Source organism: Oryctolagus cuniculus, chromosome 1, assembly GCF_964237555.1.
Source record: "Oryctolagus cuniculus chromosome 1, mOryCun1.1, whole genome shotgun sequence".
NCBI lineage: Eukaryota > Metazoa > Chordata > Mammalia > Lagomorpha > Leporidae > Oryctolagus > Oryctolagus cuniculus.
The window spans coordinates 32,607,867-32,629,298 of NC_091432.1; the positions used below are offsets into that span (position 1 = coordinate 32,607,867).

The window sequence follows — 21,432 nt, forward strand, 5'->3', positions numbered from 1 at the left end:
TACAAGTCCAGCAGGCTAATGTAGCTGTGTAGCATAAGGAGCAGGGAGGGGGCCTAGGAGGGACGTATGTAAAGAATTTAATGTTTTCTCATAGATTTGGACATTTTCCAAGTGGCAGTCGAGATTTTAAAGCAGGCTGGCATCCAATGGCAACTCTAGGATCGCATATGAGGAGCTATGGAAAATCGAGTGAAAATCATCTTGAAGCTCAGTTTGGTGGGCAGAACCCTGCTCTCATTTAGATTGTATGTTCACTTGTACCCCCCTCCCTTGCGTCAAGCACCTCCTTGCCGCCACTGCTACTATCTTGATCAGAATTGAACTTTCAAAAGACCACCTGATGGGACCGGCACTGTGGCAGCAGCACCCTATATGGGTGCTGGTTTGAGTCTTGGCTGCTCTACTTCCCATCCAGCTACCTGCTAATGGTCTGGGAAAGCAGTGCTTGGGCCCCTGCACCAACGTGTAAGACCTGGAAGACGTCAGCTCGCCCAGCTCAAGCCGTTGTGCCATTTGGGGAGTGAACCAACGGATGGAAGATCTCTCTCTCTCTCTCTGTCTCTCCCCTTCTCTGTAACTCTGACTCTCAAATAAATAAAATAAAATCTTTAATAGACCACTTGGCAAGTAGAGGAGGTTGAGAGGGGAAGGGGAGGACAGAAGTTGGACTAGAAGCAAGGAAGCCTGATAAGAGTATTAGTGTAGACAGATCCCTAGGCCTGAACCAAGGCAGCACAGTGAGGAAGCTGAAGAGGATAGAGTAATAGGATTGAAGTGGATAACAGAGGGTAACTAGGGCAGGCAGAGGGAGAGAGGGAAAAGTTATGTATCCAGGAATATAGGAGAAGCAGGTTTGGGGGAAAAGAAGAGCTAAAAAGGACATCCGGGTGGAGTCGTGTGTCAGGTCCAAGTGTCACAAACTTTAAAAGCTGCACATGAATTGCATGGGATTGTTGCTGAAGTGTAGATTCTGATTCAGTAGTCTGGGGTCACCCCAGAATCTGCATTTCCCCAAGTGATACTGCTCAGAGAGACCGCAAGAAACAAGACATCAGGTTTTATCTCAATAGCAAATGCATTTTTAAAACCTGAAACCCTGAGCTTCGGTAGTTTTTGAAAAGCTATTCCTGTCTCCTCACAGGAATGAAAACAAACCCCAGCTTTGTCCAACCTTTTCCACCAATGCCCACGTGTGTCAGTTTGAGGTGTCCTTCTTTCCTGATCATTCTCCCTTCCCCTCCCCCCTCCTCCAATACCAAGCTTGGTCAGGCGAGTCTTTGCTGGTTAATAGGATGTGACAGAAGTGACCTTGTGCCAGTTTCATGTATAAGCTGTCAGAACCACTGGCAAGTCCAAGTCTCCGTCTTTTCTCTCTTCCGTTGGGAGAGGATGTCTAGCACGATTCCTTCAGCCGGGATCCTGACATGGAGAAGATCCATGGACACGACCTGGACAGGTGTCACCAATCTGAGACCAATCTGAGCCACGGAGACCTGGGGGTTTGTTTGTTACAGCAGGGTAATCAGTGGAAGCTGACTAACAGACTTTTCCGGTAATTAATGAAAGAAATACAGCTAGGGAGGAAACAGAGGAGCTAAAATAAGCGTCTCATTTAAAAGGTCATTAAATTTTCATATATATCCTCTTTAGGAATACCAAGAAGATATATAATAAGGTTGGAGGCTTATTGTATCCCTCTAGATTATTTAATGCCAAGCTATCAGGACAGTTTAGAGAATATCAACCTTGGAATAATAGCTCTGGCTATGATATTCTTCCTGTGAACTGAGACAAGTCACTGCCCTGCTGTCGTTAACATAAATGAGAAGCAAAATGTGCTTTACATGGCTTTGCTTACTGCATCTGGTTTGTCTCAGCACGTGAGATCCAACTGTTCAATTTGCAGGAATTTTGTGCAACAGTTGGTAAACATGGTCATCATTAAAAACTGAAAAATATTAGGCTACAATTAAATCATATTTTTTGTTTAAATAAAAAAAAGGTAACTTCTGGCAGCCCTCACTTTATGTGGTCCTGATGACTGCATTTCAGTTACTATAGTTTAAGTAACACCAGTCTGCTACTGACAATGCTTAAATTTTAGGTTATGTTATCTGAGTGGTTATATAAACTACAAATTTCACTGCTAGCTCTTCAGTCTACACATCATTATGTAATTCATGGATGTGCATCTCAGTCAGTGACCAATCACATCACTTCTCCCTGTGACTGTCAGTCACTGATCACTGCTCCGCTACTCAGTTCACACAGACAGCAAAGCATGCGGCTGTGTCATTTTCTTGTCTTCCCATGACAAACTCCATGACATTTTATAAAAACTGGATAATCAAAAGAGGGAACTAGCCAAAGATGAAAGTGCAGCAAAGGAATGAAAAGTGATAATGCTGGCAGTAAAACCTGATTCTTACACAAGTGGAGTTATGGAAGGAACAGCAGATTGTGGGAATGTTGATGCACTGCTACTTGAGAGACTGCACAGATGCAGCCAGAGGAACTCAGGGAAAGCAAATTTAATAACATCAATGAGCAGGTGGGTCTGACAAGAAAGGAAGAAGACATCCACAGAGGGAGTGATGCTGAAAAAAGTTTCCGGTAGATATTTCACAACGCTCAAAGCACAAAGGATAAAATGCTAGAAGATCATGCAAATTCAGGAAGGAGTATGATAATCTGCCAGAAATGATAACCTGCATAGAAATGATGCATCTGAAGTTACAGGAGAGTAATGCACGCACTAGTTAAACCTCTGATGACCTTTAAAAAACAAAACAAAGAAATAAAACGTTAGGGGCAAGCAGTGTGGCTCACTGGTGTAAGCTGGTGCTTCAGACACCACATCCATATTGCAGTGCCTGGTTTGAGTTATGACTTCCCTGCTTCCCATCCAACTTCTAGCTACTGCACTTGGGAAGGCAGCAGACAATGGCTCAAGTCTTGAGACCCAGTCACCAACTTCGTAGACCCAGAGGAAATTCTGGGCTTCTGCCTTCAGCCTGCCTCAGTCCCATCTGCTGCAGGCATTTGGGGAGGGAAATAGCAGATGGGCAATCTCTCTCCTTCTCTCTTCAAATAAATAAATAATCTTTTAAAAAAGTAACTTCTCGACCTAAATGAAAGATCTCTGTGAGATCCTGGTGCAAATTAGTGGCCACCAAAGAAGGAGGTACCTTTCTCTGAAGGGAGGAGAGAACTGCCACTTTGCATATGGCCCTGTCTAAATAATGTCGTTGTTTGTGAACTCAAGAGGCTTCCATAGCCTTGGCAGCTCATGACAAGAGCCTCAGGTGACCACTGACGTCATAAATAAGAGTGTCAATTGTTATATCAACAACAGGAGCCACTGTGCACTTTCTCCCCATGTAGGACCTCTGTCTTTAATGTGCTGTACTATGAGAATTAACAGTAAAACTAGTCTTCAAGCAGTACTTTATACTTTGTGTGTCTGTGTGGGTGCAAACTGTTGAAATCTTTACATAGTTTAGAATTGATCTTCGGTATATAAAGATAATTAAAAATGAATTTTTTGGGGGGCAGGCAGAGTGTACAGTGAGAGACAGAGAGAAGGGTCTTCCTTTTCTGTTGGTTCACCCCCCAATGGCCGCTGCAGCCTGCGTGCTGCGGCCAGCACACCGCACTGAAGAATGGGATGGGAGAGGGAGTAGATGGGATGGTTTGCAGGTGGGAGGGTGGTTATGGGGGAAGAACTGCTATAATCCAAAAGTTGTACTTTTTTTTTTTTGACAGGCAGAGTGGATAGTGAGAGAGAGAGACAGAGAGAAAGGTCTTCCTTTTGCCGTTGGTTCACCCTCCAATGGCCGCCACGGCTGGCGCGCTGCGGCTGGCGCACCGCACTGATCCAAAGCCAGGAGCCAGGTGCTTCTCCTGGTCTCCCATGGGGTGCAGGGCCCAAACACTTGGGCCATCCTCCACTGCACTCCCTGGCCACAGCAGAGAGCTGGCCTGGAAGAGGGGCAAGCGGGACAGAATCTGGCACCCCGACCGGGACTAGAACCCAGTGTGTCAGCACCGCAAGGCGGAGGATTAGCCTAGTGAGCCGCGGCGCCAGCCTAAAAGTTGTACTTTTGTAATTTGTATTTATTTAATAAGTTTTCTTTTTTTTTTTTTTTTTGACAGAGATAGAGAGAGACAGAGAGAAAGGTCTTCCTTCCATTGGTTCACCCCCCAAATGACTGCTATGTCTGGTGCTGCGCCAATCCGAGGCCAGGAGCCAGGTGCTTCTTCCTGGTCTCCCATGTGGGTGCAGGCACCCAAGCGCTTGGGTCATCCTCCACTGCCTTCCCGGACCACAACAGAGAGCTGGACTGGAAGAGGGGCAACCGGGACCAGAACCCAGCACCCATATGAGATGCCGGCACCACAGGCAGAAGATTAGTCAAGTGAGCCACGGCGCTGGCATTAAGTAATTTTCTATAGGGGCTGGCACTGTGGCACAGTGGGTTAACGCCCTGGCGTGAAGTGCTGGCATCCCATATGCGTGCCGGTTCAAGACCTGGCTGCTCCACTTCCTATCCAGCTCTCTGCTATGGCCTAGGAAAGCAGTAGAAGATGGCCGAAGTGCTTGGGCCCCTGCACTGGTGTGGGAGACCTGGAAGAAGCTCCTGGCTCCTGGCTCCTGGCTCCTGGCTTCGGATTGGCACAGCTCTGGCAGTTTCGGCTAATTGGGGAGTGAACCAGCGGATGGAAGACCCCTCCCCCGCCCCGCCTCTCCTCTCCTCTCTGTGTAACTCTTTCAAATAAATAAATAAATCTTTTAAAAAAAAAGTTTTCTATAAAAAAAGTTAACTTCTCGATGTTTCTAATTTTTAGTGTGATATATAAATATTAGCTACTATTTCTGTTTCCCTGTACATTTATAACTAACAATTAGACTTACCTCTAATTTTATTTTTTCCAGTTAATATCATTTTGCCTGGTTTCAGCTTGCACATTCATTTTTAGGGTCCCACAAAGTAAAGGCTGCTTGTACTCAAAACCTTTCACTTTTTAATTATTCTCCTACATTCAGAATGTAATTGTTTATATCTACTGTACCTATATATAATGGTGCACATCTCTTTTCAACTCTTTTTATATATTCAGGGACATCATATAGGTAGCTTGATATTGTACATGGTGGGAGAATTTATACCATGGTAACTAGCAAACACCACAAATCAGAGCTTGTTCATTTTGTTGGCTGTCACTTTAGACTTAAGAAAGCAATGGAATAAATGTCAATGTAGACTAAATTTTTAAATGTATCATATTGTAAATAGCAAAAAATACTGAGGAAATGCATATTCTTCCAGTTTTTACAAACTGTCATTGGATCAAGCAAAGAGTTCCCACCGTTCACTTCATGAACAAGTAAAATTACAACATATGCCTTTTGGGGACGGAGCTGTGGCAGAGTGGGTAAAAACCACCACCTGCATCCCATATAGGCACTGGTTCAAGTCCCGGCTGCTCCACTTATGATCCAGCTCTCTGCTATGGCCTGGGAAAGCAGAAGATGGCCTAAGTCCTTGGGCCCCTGCACCTGCGTGGGAGACCTGGAAGAAGCTCCTGGCTCCTGATTGGTGCAGCTCCAGCCGTTGTGGCCATCTGGGGAGTGAACTAGCAGATGGAAGATTCTCTCTCTCTCTCTCTCTCTCTCTCTCTCCCCCTCTCCTTTTCTTTCTGTGTAACTCTGACTTTCAAGTAAATAAATAAACCTTAAAAAAATTAGAAAAGGAAAAAAGTTCTTTCATTTTTATCTTAAAATATAACAGAAAATAATGAACACTCATGTAAAAACCAAAATTGTTCATCAATGAGTTACTTTTTTGCTAAATCAGATAGTAACATAGCACTTACTCATAACCTGATTTTTTAAATTCATAATTATAATACGCATTTTCCATGTACTTTCTAAAGTACTCTCATAATATACAAGTTTGGCAAAACTCAGCAAAAGAATTCTACAGGATCTAATATGGAGTTTATAATAACTATCATGTAATCTCATGCAAACTACTGAACCTCTTTAGGCTTTTTCCTTCTTCTGCAAAATAAAAAAATAAATAAATAAAAAACACAGGATTTTGGCACAAGAGGGAGTTATTGTTATCAAAGGCGCTGGTATAGTCTAGGTGTTGGACAGCTGTTACTCTTCCCCTCTTACCTTTTCCCTCCCCTCCTAGCTGCCAAATTCAGTCAGTTTTATTTCCCTTGCTGGGAAAAGGCAGCAGAGGAGTGCGTGAATGAATGGAATGTCTTCTTTTGGTTCCATAATAAATGAGTCAGCCTAAGTGGTGATTTTAAGAATTCAGGTGTGGGCATTTGGTAAGATGCCAGTTGGGACACTCAAATCCTATGTAGAGTGCTTGGGTTCAAGTTCAGTTTCCACCCCCAATTCCAGCTTCCTGCCATAGGCACCCTGGAAGGCAGCAGGTAATGGCTCAACTAATTGGGTGACTGCTGCCCACATGGGAGAACCAGCCAGCCTGGTCAGCCCCAACATCTGGGGAGTGAATCAGTAGATGGAAGGTCTCCCCCCATTCAATCCCCACCACATCTCAAATGAATACAAATTAAAAAAAGAAAAATTTACTAAGGCTTGGAATCCTTTAATACTTTCTCAAAATCTATTTATAAAAATGAGAAACTTTTCATATTACCAATTTTCATGGGACATAGCCTGCACTCGACATATTTCTGCTTAAATGTTATTTTCCCTAAAGTTATTGTAGAACCAAACTTGAAAGACAAGGGGACTCTTTCTCCCTCTGCTGGCCATAATATAACATAACAATACTATATTGAAGGAAATCACCAAATGTCAAAACTAAATGCAAACTCAGCATTCCAGCAAAGGGGCCATCCACAGACCAAGTCAGACCTGCAGACAACTTGTTTGGCACACACTGTAACTAAAGTTAAAATTTTCTAAACTTTCATTTAGTTGTCAATATCTCGCTGAAATTCATATTTTTATGTTTTCTTAAACTATGAGTTGGTGTACACTGAGTCTGCCATCTCTGTGTGCTTCCTGAATCCCTTGGCAGGGGCTTGTACTTTGCATTCTGCCCCAGAGACCACTCGTTCTGCTTCACTATGTCATCTGCCAAGCCCTGGCTGCTTTTGAATTTACAACCTCAAGCTCTATTTACCAATGAGTAAACTGAAGCCCAAACTTGCTCAAAAAATCATACTACCTAGTCAGTAGCAATGCAGATAATAACATTTGAGCCTCCTAAATTCCATTCAACAGATAGTTCCTGATTTCATTCATTCATATTTTAAATTTTTATTTTATTTGGAAAAGAAAGCAAGAGAAGTTCCATCTACTGTTCCAAAAGCCAGGGCTGGGCCAAGCCAAAACCAAGAGACCAGAACTCAATTCCAGTCTCCCACATGAGTGGCAGGGGACCAAGTATTTGAGCCATCACCACTGCCTCCCATGCACACCAGCAGGAAGCTGGATCAGAAGTAAAGTAGCCAGGACTCAAACCAAGCACTGCAATATGGGTTGCAGGCATCCCACGTGGTGTTGTAACCACTGAACCAAATACCCACCCCTCATTTATTTGTTTACCAAATATTTTCCTTCCTACTATGGTCGGACACCTAGTAGGAAGCAAAGAGTCTACAAGATAAAATTAGTGCAATTCAGAGTTCATAGAAAGTTTCACAGTTCGTAGGCTGAGTAGATAGGTAATTATAAGAATTATTATCAAAGAACGGTTAAGGGGGTCATGGGGATACTATAGCAGTTTCTCATCTCATGAAATGGTTCAAGTTCATCATCATGAATATAATATAAATATTCCTAAGGTTTGCTAAATAATGTATTCAAACCATAGTGTCCATATTTATTCAACATCCATTGGGAACACGTGCTAAATTTTGGGGAAATAACAATAAAACACGATGCTTATTAGATTATTTTTTCCATGCATGTCCTTCAAAAATGGTCACTAACCCTTGAAATGCTGACTTGGAATTGCTATTTGCAATCAGTGTGTTAAGCTAAGAGGAGAGGGGTCAGGTCCAGTAATACTCACAGAGGAGTACAATAACTGCCAGGCAAGTAACGTCTCTGCAAACACAGGCATCATCAGGGGCTGGTTTTGTGGCATCACCACCCACAACATGGCATTCCACATTAGAGCTCTGGTTCATGCTCCAGCTACTCCACTTCTGATCCAGCTCCCTGCTGACATGCCTAGGAAGGCAGCAGATGATGGCCCAAGTACTTAGACCCCTGACACCCAGCTGGAAGACATAGGTGGAGTTGCTGGCTCCTGGCTTTAGCCTAGCACAGCCACTTGGGGAATGAGCCACCAGATGGCAGATCTCTCTCTCTGTCTCTCCCTCTCTGTTACTCTACTTTTTAAGTAAATAAATCAAAAAAAGAAAAAGAAAGAAACAAACAGGCATTACTAGGTAATGATGGGAGAAGGGGCTACAAGATTAAGCTAAACTGAAAGAATAGAAATTAGTTTTGATCAGCAATACCTTGACACAAAATTAGATGGTAGCACCAGAGAAATTAATTACCTTCCCACTTGACTCATAAAGACTACTCAAAGCAGGTCCTTTGAAATCTGAGTTCTTTGGAGAAAAAGGATAATTCTATATCTAAGGCAGGAATGGTTCAAGGTAAGCCTAAGACTTGCTATTAGGCCAGAAAGCAAGGAAATCAAAAGGATTCAGAAGTCTCAATGATAGTTGGCAATTTTAATTTATGGAATAAAGCAAAATCCATGAATCCACAGTGCTGCAAGAAAAACAAGGGGAAGAAAGAACACACTTAAGGAGGAAGCCAGAAAGCCTGTTTTCATAGAAGAAAGGTATACCTGGCAAACATAGAAGGTACAATAGAATTGAAAACTACCATTTTGCAATACCCCATGTAATAACTGATTTGGACAACAATCACCACTGGATGCCAGAAACCCAACTGAAGTACTGCCAAAGGGTCATCCTACAGATGACAATGAGTTTGCACATCACCTGGTAAAACTAGGTGAAAGCTTGGTATGTCTTCATTTTACTGTTCCTATTTGTAATTTTTTTAAGTAAAAAATTACTTAGGGGTAGGCATTTGGCCTAGCAGTTAATGCCAGTGAAGATGCCCACATGCCACCTCAGAGTACTTGGGCTCAAGGCCCAGCTCCAGCTCCCAATCCCACCTTCCAGTTTATGTAGCCCTTGCAGGCAGCAGTGACAGCTCAAGTAGTTGAGTCACTGCCACCCACATGGGATGCCTGGACCCTGGACTGAATTCCTGGCTCCTGTCTTGTCCAGCCCCAACATTATGGTCATTTGGGGGAGTGAGCTAGCTCTCTGCCTCTCTCCCTCTGTCACCTGCCTTAAAAAAAAAAGTAAAAAATTAAGTGCTGGGCCAGTATTTATTCACCTCTCATTTGTGCTATGTCAGCAACCTCCTATTGGATTTTCCAGTTTCTACTCTGGTCCTCTTATCTATTCTCCTCACATACAACACCCAGTCTGGGGTCCAACATTGTGGTATAGCAGGTTAAGCCATGATCTGCACCGCCGGCATCCCATACGGGTGCCGATTTGTGTCCCAGCTGCTCTACTTTCTGATCTAGATGCGTGTAAATGTGCCTGGGAAAGCAGAAGTCAGCCCAAGTGCCTAGGTTCCTGCCACTCACATGGGAAACCCAAATGAAGTTCCAGGCTTCTGATTTCGGCTCAGCCTAGCACAAGCCATTGCAGCCGGCACTGTGGCATAATAGGTTGGGTCACCGTCTGCAATGCTGGTATCCCATATGGGTGCTGGTTTGAATTCCAGTTGTTCCACTTCCAATCCAGCCCCCTGCTAATGGCTTGGGAAAGCAGTGAAAGATGGCCCAAGTGCTTGGGCCCCTGCACCCGCATGAGACCCAGAAGCAGTTCCTGGCTCCTGGCTTTTTATAAGTACAGCTCTGGCCATTGCGGCCATTTGGGGAGTGAACCAGTGGATGGAAGATACCTCTCTCTCTGTCTCTCCCTCTCTCTGTAATTCTATCTCTCAAATAAATAAATCTTAAAAAAAAAAAAAAAACCAGCCAGACTGGTCTTTAAAACAAACAAATTAGGTCATACTGTTTGCCTGCATAAAACCCTTCCATGGCTTCCCACGGTAAAAGAAACGTCAAACACTCCAGGAGGAGTGGGCTTTTGGACTAGCAGCAAGGACACCAGTTAGGACACTTGTGTTCCACACTAGTGTACCTAGGTTCAAGTCCCACCGCCGTCTATGGATTCCAGCTTCCTGTTGATATTAGACCCTGAGAAGCAGCAGGTGATGGCCCAAATAGCTGGGTCCTGGTCACCAGGGCAGGAACCCTGAACTGAGTCCCTGCCCCTGGCTCGAGCCCTGAGGCCAAGCCATGGCCATCACAAGCAACTGAGGAGTAAACTAACAGATGAGGAATCTCTCTTGGAAAAAAATATAAGACACAAAAACCCTATTGAAATCCATGCATAGTTTTTTTCCACAATACGTATTTGTCATGAGCTGTTTTAGGATCTTTCAACTATGGAATGAAAAGTGTATTTTTTTTTTTTAGCAAAAGGCATGCTTACCCACCTCTATAATTGCATTTTTTTCTGTCTCTGCACACCACCTACCCACCCACACACATTATACACTTACCTTACTGACCAGCTTCCTGTTTTGCTCGTATTAAAAAATCATTCCTGACTTAAGACTTTTGTGCTTGGCTGCTCTCTTTGCCACAGGTCTTCTACATCTGCATGGCTAACCAGCATGCTGTTCATCACAGCTCGACTGTCACCTTTTCATGGAGGCATTATTTGACAGGACCCTCGAAGTCACTGTATCACTATATTTTGTTTTCTTCATTTCTCCTACCTGAACTTACTACTTACTGAATTGAGTCTTTCTTACTCACACAAAGTAAGATCTGTGGGGCAGCACTGTGGTGCAGTGGGTTAAAGTCCCGGCCTGTAACACCAGCATCTCATGGATGCCGGTTCAAGTCCCAGCTACTCTACTTCAGATCCATTTCTCTGCTATGGCCTAGGAAAGCAGTGGAAGATGTCCCAAGTGCTTGGGCCCCTGCACCCATATGGGAGACCCAGAAGCTACTCCTGGCTCCTGGCTTCAGATTAGCCCAGCTTCGGCCACTGTGGCCATTTGGGGAGTGAACCAGAGGATGGAAGACCTCTCTCTGTGTCTCTACCTTTCTCTCTAATTCTTTCAAATAAATAAAATCTCAAAAAAAAAAAAAAAAAAAAAAAGGGAAAGAAATATCTGTGAAAGTACTTTCTGTTTTGTCCACAGACACATGACCAGTATACAGTGCCTGAAAATAGCTACTTCATAAATATTTTGGAATGACTCATGGCAGGGACTTACTGGCTGAGAAGTTTGCATGTGTTGTTCAAAGACCTTTTTCATCCTATTACATCCTAACCCTAGAAATGACTTTTTAAAGAGTCATTTAAATAGCTGGATAGTACTTAGTATTTCCAGGAGGCCAATTTACTTACTGTCAAGTAAACAGCAAAGTCTGGATTTCATCCATGTGTGTAGCCTAAATGAAAAGGCTTGTATTATTTTGAACAACTCACCTTCACAATGATTAAAACAAAAGAAACAAAAAAATATATATATGCTAGCCAACTAGAATTCTCATACCTGCTGCTGTCAATTAAGCCAACTACTTTGGAATACTGTTTGGCAGTATCTACTAGAATGAAATACATGTATAACCTATAACTTAGCAATTCCACACCTACATATATACCCAAAGAAACACATGCACATGTTTATCACAAGACAGGCACAAACACATTCACAACAACACTATTCCTAACAGCCTAAAGTGGGAACTATTCAAACAACCATCAACAACAAAAAAAATAGGTAAGCTGTGGTATATGCACATAAAATAATACCATACAGAAATGAACATAAATGAAAAACTGCACACAACATGGATGTAGCATACAAATAAAATGATGAACAAAAAAAGCCAGACACCAAAGACTGCCTATGTGTTATGCATCAAACAAAAGGTGAGGGAGAGAATGGGAATGAGTATATGTTCTCACTGTCGTGTCCTGGTGCAGTACTCCCCGAAGGAATTCCTACTGATGTCTCCCTAAAGCCAGATCCTTGAAGCGTGAGCTGGTATTGGAAGACATGACTTCAACTGACCTACTACAGTTACATCTTCTGAAGCCTCACGTTTCATATCTTAAAAATTCACAGGAATTCTCTATTCTTCATCCATGCATTATAAACATGAATATTTCCTCAAAAATATTTGAGCAAACTTAATATTCAAGGAAAATAGACCACTGTTATCGTGTTATTGCAAATACTTCAGGCACAATGGGTCAGACTTCAGATTTAAAAAAAAAAAAAAAACGGTTGGAAGTAGTTTAGTTATGGTTAGATCTCCTAGTTGATTCATACTCACTAACAGGGTGACTTTGAGCATGTTACCAAAACACTTCTGTCCATGCTCTCATTCAAACAAAAATATTAATACCTATCTCACAAAGTTACAGTGAGAGCTAAACGAGATGCTGTTAAGTTAGGTACTCAGTATTATTAACTTTTCCCTTCGCTACCCTGCAAGCAGTACTCAAGTGGAAGAAAAGTCAACAAGCTGTTTGCTGCAATATATATATTTTAATTCAAAGTGAATCGACAGTAATACACCATAAATTCTTATTTTGACACTCACCAAAATAGTCACCTGGAAAACCCGCTTTGTGTGACAAAGTACAGAAGGCTTGGTCACATTTAAATCACTGAGAACTAGAGAGAAATACTATCGCAAACCGTAATAGACATTACATCCATAAAAATTTTCCCAGTCCTTATTGAAATATTGCACAGTGCAATTGCTACATGGCAAACTAGTGTAGCATAGAAGTAAAAGCAAAAACAAACAAACCAAAGAAAGGAAGCCACAAGTCTAAAATTGTTAAACAGTTAACAGTTCAAACTTAGTAATCAAATCTATATCATTGGATTCATTAAAACAAATCTTCCTACACCTTGCAGTGTATGATTTAACTTTTACTTAACACAAACCAAGTTTAAAATTAGCAATAGATATTTTAAAAATGAAAAACTTTTGCAAATATAGTAAAAACATTTAATTAAACACCCTGAAGAAAAGAAAAACAACTAAGTATCATGATATTTGATAACAAACAATTTGCAAATTAAACTAGTATGCAAATATGCAACTTGGAAATCATGCAGTGTTTTATTTAAGAAAGCATTAAAAACAAAGAAATCTGACTAAAATGGTCTTAAGTAAGTTCAGATTTTTCTGTTGATAGGCTAAATTTAAACTTCGTAGCAAGTTTTTGAAACTTAAAAATTTTAAACACACTTAAAAGTCCATGATTGTAGTCAGTTAAGAGCAATGTACTTGACTGGGATATGCCGTTATCAAACATTACTATGGTTTTATAAAAATGATGAAGTTTAGGACTCGCTGTCAGTTTAACAAGATAACCTCAGCCTTAGAACTTGAATACAGCAAAAACGACGTTTTAAGGTCATAAACATGACCCTGAACAAAAAGAACTGCACGGGTTTTGTACCTGTTGTGATACAAGCACTCTTTTGTATTTGGTGTTTCTGAAACATCCATTGCCAACACTGATTCTTTTCCAAGGAGTGAGCAGATACCAGTAACTTGCTGGACTATAAATAAAATTAGAAGGCTACGGAGGGCAGCAAATGTACTTAAATAGTGACTCCATAAATTTATCATCTGTAAATAATCTTTTAAATTAATCTTAGGCTACTTCTTTATGTGTATTATATATATTTCTATATTATATAAAATGCATAGAATTGATTACTAAAAACACTGAAACTTGTGGGGAAAATTAAGTCCTTCATTTTCAGTGTGACTAAAAATGTACTGCTGGTTTTTGTTTTATGACCTAATACTGTAAATTTTAAAATCAATTTCAGGCACATTTATTTCATTGATGATTATTAAATAAAACACTGCTTGTGTTAATGGAGTAAAGAAAATTTATCCATTATTAGCTTATTGTCAATGCTGTACTAGTGGTATGCAATTCATTTATCAAAGAAATGCTATAAATCCAAAACATTTGGAGAGTTTTACACTCAAATGTTTTGTATTATTTATTCCAGTAAATGCTGTAGGATTATATTCCAGATTTTTAAGGAAAAAAGTTAAGTCAAGCCTGCAAGATACAGCTTTCTCAAGTGTCTACAATGCCAGTATGAAAATAAAAAATTAAGTTACACTGATACATCCAAGATTTTATATGCAGTGATGAGCACAAACATTAAGAGATAAAATACTGATGCAAATAACACACCCAAAATAACATATGCAATTATTTTCCATCATTTACAATACAGTAGTTACAATGACACTCCAAACAGAAAAGCAAAGTAAAAAATCAAACCCCAACTTCTATTTCATGTAATTAGACTTATACAGAAATCAGAAGGCTAAATAACAACTAGTTAATCACCTAATTTCACAGCTATCTGAAGTGGCAATCGTTATATAGCAGCTTATCTATGATACATTCAAGATAAATGATACAATTTATTACTTGCCTGTAAGCTAAAACACAGCCTCAGTTTAATACCTTTCCTTAAATTCCACCTCTATACTACAATATACTTGAGGTCTATGCAAAAAGTAGCTACCTTTTATATAGGAAATGGATGATTAAGTCTTTGGTGCTGTAAAAGCAACTTCATTTAAACATCACTACCACCACCAAAAAAAAATAAAATAAAATAAAATAAAACAAAACAAAGGGGGGAGAAAAAACGGAAAACCCCAAGACACACCTCCTAGGAAAAAAAAGCATGTAATTTCTGTCCCTGACGGAATGTATTAAATAAGCAAACACCACCAACAAGCCAAACAAATACTACAATGTAAAAATACTTAAAAAAAAAAATCCCTCTCACATGCATAAATGAAAAATTGCACACAAAGAACTCACATCTTTTCAAGCTTCAATAGTAAATATTCTGCTACTAGTTATTAAATACTGCATGGTTTGCCCAAGCTAAGATGAAACCACATCATGAATCAATGAGCATTTTGCATTTTCTTTCATTATCTACTCAAAGTCATGCCTACTGCACCTCTAAACGTTTTAAGTCCAATTATATAGCAAACACTCCCAAAATAAACAGATTGTATTGCAGTTTCACTTAACAGTATATAAAATGCTGTGCTGTGACAGTTATCAACTATCCATTAGATACTGAATCAATTTTTCTTAAGCACTACTAACTGCTTGCTTTTCTTGAAGTTAGATCATTCTGAAAATCAGACAGCAGAATTCAGCTATAGCAAACATGCTGCCCTCTTAATAAGGAAAAGGCAGCTACTACCTGAAATCATACCACACAAAACCAAAAATGAGCATTACTCTACCAAAAGAAAACAAAATAATAGGTCTGAATTTTAAGTGCTGCAGTCCTCAACATTTATATATAGGTAATAACATTAACAACCTCAAATATTTAAGGCACTATGTGTGGGAACGGTTTACAATGCAGCTGAGATTATTAGAACAACGTTTAAGAGCAAAGTCTAGGCAACCTTTTGCCCATGCAAAAGACACATGCAAATGTAAAGAACAATAGCTCAATTTCTTAGGTAAGTGACCCAACATTTATACACTAAGACACAGATAATACAATTCACTTGTATGCTGTAATTCTGATATATGTGCATCATTTGCTCTAAGTCTGTACACAGAATGGCTTCCCAAATGTGGACGTGTCTTGCACTAGTTAGAAGGCAATTTTATAAAAAATATCAGGAGCAAAATTGGACTTCTGCTCCCATTAAGTCACCTGTCTATAGAATTACTACATAAGAAGATAACATGACCAAAGACAAGTTATACCAAATGTGCAAAACACATTAAAAGTGAGTTTTTTTAAAGCTCAAAGTTGTTTAAATTGCACCCAAGTCTACATGATTCAAAAATAATTTTCTTGTGCCATGGCTAATATTTATTAAATACCATGTTTTATTTTTAATCAAATGTTTGTATCATTGAGCTTCCTCAATATACTGTTTTTGAGTTTTCACATATATGGATACTGGCTGAGTTTTGTTGGACTCAATGGAAATCCAGTATATGCAGGTGATGCTGCAATGTAAGAATGTGGTGGGAAGATTGGTTTGTACTGAGTCTGATGAATGGTTGGGGATGGTAACAGACGGGGATTTATGCCCACTGGGACTTGGTGGACTATGCCACTGGGATGGGAGATATTATAAGCTGGATGCTGTAACAAAGGTCTTGAGGTACATGGAGAGGCTAAGAGGTGGGCCACTGGTGCAGCACTACTGAGGGAAGCTGATGATGGGTAAGGAAGTAGCGCAGGCTGTCCTCCGATGTGCGTATTTCCAGCCAGATGGGCGTGCACTGCTGTGTGATTGGGACTTCCGTGAGAAAGAGTGAATGGATTACTGGTAACACTAGCAGGGATATAAGCTTGTTGTCTTCGATGCCCAAAGTTTCCATTCCACTCTTGATGCCCAGATCCGAAGTGCTGAACCTATCCACAAGGAAAAAGTGATTGAATAGCAAGTAAGATAAAAGGAAATGGAGAAAGGGCAATTATGAGCTACTCTCTGTGACTGATAACTTGTACATGGATCTCTCAGAGCTAACTTGTCCTAAGTAGATGAGAGAAAAATACCAATCATATCTAGACAGATAGATATTGATATTAAAATATAATATCTGCTACTACATTTTATAATATTAACACTGCCCCCCACCTCAGGGCAGGCATTGTGGTGTAAAACAGGCAAGTAAAATAGGTAAAGCTTCCACTTGCAATGCTGGCATCTCATATGGGCACCAGTTTGTGTCCCGGCTGCTCCACTTCTAATCCAGCTCCAAGCTAATGGCCTGGGAAAAGCAGAGGAAGATGGCCCAAGTGTTTGGGCCCCTTCCACCCACATGGGAGACCCAGATGAAATTCCTGACTCTTGGCTTCAGTGTGGCCCAGCACTGGCCATTGTAGCCATTCTCTCATTCTCTATCTCTTTCTCTCTTTCTCTCTCTCTTTCTCCCTCCCTCCCTCTCACTCTGCAATGCTGACTTTCAAATAAATAATCTTTTCTAAAAAATTATGTTAAAAAATAACATTTTCTTCCCTTCAAGTGAAAAACAACTCTGAAATTTGAATCCCAAAAGACTCTTACACTGTTCGCAAATAGACACACCTGGCTGAAGCTCAGATGCGGCTGCTGGAATGCTGAGGGCAACTTTTGCTGACGACTGCCCGCCACAGGAGGCTGGCTCAGCCTTCCCGGGGCACAGCGTCCTTTCACTGACGGCTGGCAGGTAGAATCTGGCAATGAAAAAATATCAAAGTTGATGCTGTTTCTCTAATAAAAATTGGAAATATCTTTAGATATTTCATCCAATAGTGATTTGAGAACCTTAAAATTAAATAGAAAGGAGGGCTCATAGTTCCAAGCATTGGCTCACATTAGAAGATTTCTTCTGTACCACAGATAAAGCCAGGTCAAACTAGACATTCATTCAAAGACAGCTCTCAGCAGTCTAAGACTAATGTTCCTAAGTTAAGACTTTTTAAAAGACAATCTGGGAAACAGAAGAACTCATTTTACCTGTGTTAGCCATATGCTCATCAGTATTTAATCCATTTTCTAGTCCCATCGGTGGCACCACAACAGTACAAACAGCTGGTTTGGTTTCTGGGTCAGCAGAGGTCACCAGTTCTGTGTTTTGATGAGTGTCCTCCACAAAGCTGCTCCCTGCAAATGGACTATCATGCCCCGAAGAGTCTGATGATGTTGGCGAACCATCCACAGTATCACACCCACTTTCTTGCTCTTCATCCGACATACTACAAGGAAGCATTTTTATGAATGATGTTGTTCACAACATTAAATCTAATGTTAATACCTAGACTCCAACAAACTGAGAATCTTATTCAGGTATTTTATATATAATTATACCTTTGTCTTTGTCCAGTAGCCTTTGTTTCAGAAAATCTTTGAGTCCTCAAATTAATTCTCTTTTAAGACTGCAAAATCTAAATCTGTCCCCAGTCAGGAACTTCCTTTTTGCATTTAACTGTCTCTCCTTTCCCTCCCTGTGTAATCCTCAGGGGCAACACAGTTCCCAAGATTCCTTTATAAACTGCAGATAATGTCACTGAGACATAACAAAAGAAACACTGATCTTTGTATAAAACGCACAAGAATAAGCATGTGACTTGGATGTTTCAGTTCAAATTCTGCTGTCAGGATATTTGCCTTTTGTGGTGATCTGAGTCCCTTCAGCTAAGCAGTTACCTGAAAGTCTTCCCCATGTCTCAAAAGGCCTAGACAGAGTCCTATAATTCTCTTTTCTTCCTGGTCCCCTGTGGCCCTGACAAGTTCTCTCTCCTTGGGATATCTACAGCATTTTTATCTGCATGAATCATTTATTTCTTAATCTAAAGCATCTTTTTTTTTTTTTTCAAAAATGTTTTGCTATTTATTTATTACCAAGGCAGAGAGAGACCATTTCAAACCACTGGCTTACTCGAAAAATTCCTATAATTGCACCAAGCCAGGGCTAAAGCCAGGAACTCAGTCAAGATCTCGCGCGTGCATAGCAGAAACCCAACTACTTGAGCCGTCACTGCTGCCTTCCAGGGTCTATATCAACAGGAAGCTGGAGTAAGGAGCCAGAGTCAGTATCAAGCCCTGGCACTCCAGTATGGGATACAGTTGTCTTAACCAGCATCTCAATCACTAAGTAAAATGTCTTATTATATGTATATTTTATTTTTATGTATATGTTAATACTTACAAGTATTTTGTATATAGTTTTATGTATACATATATATGTATAATTTTGTGTGCACCTTATATATGTATATGTCAACTTCCAAATCACATTATAAGCAACTTACAAAAAGAAGATGCACTAAAAAAACCTTTATATCTTCTACAACACTTTAGCTAAATGTTTCTGATACCATATTTCCTAAGTTAAAAGAGAAGACAAATGTATAAAATTGAGAACCCAAATTTTTTGAAGGTAAGTGTTCAGCACAGCAGTTAAATCACTGCTTGAGACGCTCACATCCCACATTGAAGTGCCTGGCTCCTCTGCTCCTGACACAATATCCTACTAGTACTTATCAGGGTGGGCAGTGGGTGATGGCTCAAGTACTTAGGTCCCTACCACCCACGCAGAACTCAACCTGAGTTCCCAGCTCCTAGCTTTGGCCTGGCTCAACCTTGGCTGTTGGGGACACTGGGAGAGTGAACCAGTGGATGGAAGATCTATCTCTGTTTCTCTGCCATCCAATGAAACTGAAGGAACATAAATTTTTAAAATTTTGTTGTCACCAAAAAACAATTTCCAAAACCTGAAATCATATTTCATAGAAATTGTTGTGTCCTGTCTCTTAATGTGTTAGTCCATCATGAGTTAGGAAAAATTTACTATAAGTTGCAATGCATATTCCTGACCAAAAGGAAGGCTCAGCAAGGAAATATGGAGGAAACCAAACACATCAATCAACAATGGTTAAATGAAAAAGAATCCTAGATCTATATTAGTGGACCAATCAGTATACTATTATTTAATTTTGCTAAAATAAATGTGCTTACTGCAAACTCAAGTAACAATAGTGATCTATGCAGCTGAAGTTGACCATCCAGCTTTTTTTTTACACTTTCCAAAAACAGATGATTCCTTAAAACTCATTTTAGAACCCCAATTTCTCATTTCTACAGCAATAAAGAAAATGATCACTAAAAAGTGAGCTTGTTCAAGTCAGAAGTCATTGTGGCAAACCGGCAGGTATTTATTAAAGTAAACAAAAACAAAAACCAAGTCACAGGCTGCTTAGCAGACCTGAAACTTCTGACAGACTCCTATGGAAATTCTCTTACCTGTTGGGTCTCTTGCAAGGGGATGGGCTGGATTGCCCTGAGGAGCTGGTGCTCAGAGTACTATCAGGACTGCTTAACGAACACATCCGATCAATATTCAAAGTGCTCTGGCAAGCTTCACAATCTAGATTACCTTTACATCTAGTGGAAGAGGGAAGGGGAAAAACAAGCGTCAAAATGAGAAGATACCCTCCGAGCAGCCAAAATTTATATTCTTTAAGGATATGAAATGGGAATAACCTACGTAGATAACAATGCAGAGCATATTATAAGAGCTTATAAATGCAGGGAAAATGCTACAAAAATCATGTTCAATACTATTTAAGAAGTTCCCTCTTTTCTAGAACCCAACTGTCCCCAAAGGACAACTGCAAACAGTAAGTCACAGAAAGTAGTTTTTCGGCACACCAGAGGGCGCCATCGTCATCCACCATGGGAGCACGCCAGGCACTTACTCTCTGAGTGAGTGTCTCTGTGATGTCTCTTCCTCATCGGTGTCACTGCTAATAGTGATGACACTCACTGCAGGACTCGGGGAGTCAGCGATGATGATGGTTTGCCGCTGCTTGTCTGAAACCGATGATTCAGAGTCCTGTCTGGTAGATGTCTCACAGCAATCTCTTGCTTCTCCTTCGGAGTTACGATTGTCTCGTGTTTCTGTACAACTGACTTCCTCAACATCTTTCCCATTTATTATCTTTGGAGAAATGAATGCTGAATGTGGGATATTGGTATTCTGTAATGAATTACTCCTGAAACCAAAGGAATAATTTGAAATTCCTATCATCAAAATATGTACAGTGACATTTTTCTAGGATATATTATATGAACAATGCAAACCTTCATTTGTTCAAGTTCATGTACGTAACACACTAATAGGATGTGAGTTTTTTGATGTATAAAGTATCTCAAGAAATAGTGTAGACTGCATTTACATACATTTAATTAGTTATATTTTGGTAAAGGTGATATCTGAGTATCTATAATTGCTACATTTATAGGTAGATAATAATAAATCAAAAGGGCAATAAAGACAATCTTACCAACTGAAAGCATTTATTTCCTCTCTTCCTGGCTCCCATTCCATTAGTTTTACCAAAATACCTCTGAGAAATTGAGAAGGGAGCTGGCTTAGTGTTTGTAACAAAGCTATCGAAAGAGGTCATTTTTGAATACAACAGAGTGACCCTCTAGTGTACATGCAAAATTCATTTTAAAGATTAATTTACAAAATGAAGAGGAAAGTAAAAATACCAACACCAACCTGTTCTGGCATGGTTTATTTTTCTTGGTAGTGGCAGGCTGAGGCCAGACAACATGTGCAATGCCCACACTAATTGGCTGAGGAGCCGATAAAGTTATCTGATTGGTTAGAACAGGTTGCGGCATCACGGAATTGTAATGACTGCTGTGTGAAACCATTTTCCTAAGAGGAGAGTTCAGAAAAATCAAATCCCTTATTTATCAA

At 40.3% G+C, this 21,432-nt stretch overlaps 2 protein-coding genes across 14 annotated transcripts in view; one reads left to right on the forward strand and one right to left on the reverse strand.

Moving 5' to 3' along the window:
* The window catches only part of CD59 (CD59 molecule (CD59 blood group)), a 684,742-nt gene that overhangs the window by 377,449 nt on the left and 285,861 nt on the right, over positions 1-21,432 (forward strand). The gene's annotated exons all lie outside the window — the stretch shown is intronic.
* The window catches only part of HIPK3 (homeodomain interacting protein kinase 3), a 90,476-nt gene continuing 81,703 nt past the window's right edge, over positions 12,660-21,432 (reverse strand). For 7 of the 13 annotated variants that reach the window (XM_051825509.2, XM_008269559.4, XM_008269571.4 and 4 more), the window contains 7 exons: positions 21,229-21,390; positions 21,008-21,070; positions 20,420-20,716; positions 19,965-20,105; positions 17,679-17,917; positions 17,268-17,395; positions 12,660-16,591 (listed from right to left, as the gene is read on the reverse strand). In XM_051825509.2, the coding sequence (XP_051681469.1) occupies positions 16,115-16,591; positions 17,268-17,395; positions 17,679-17,917; positions 19,965-20,105; positions 20,420-20,716; positions 21,008-21,070; positions 21,229-21,390 (1,507 nt within the window). In that variant the 3' untranslated portion in view covers positions 12,660-16,114. The remainder of the gene's footprint in view (positions 16,592-17,267; positions 17,396-17,678; positions 17,918-19,964; positions 20,106-20,419; positions 20,717-21,007; positions 21,071-21,228; positions 21,391-21,432) is intronic. The other 6 variants (XM_008269574.4, XM_008269567.4, XM_070071685.1 and 3 more) reach the window with 1 other exon arrangement.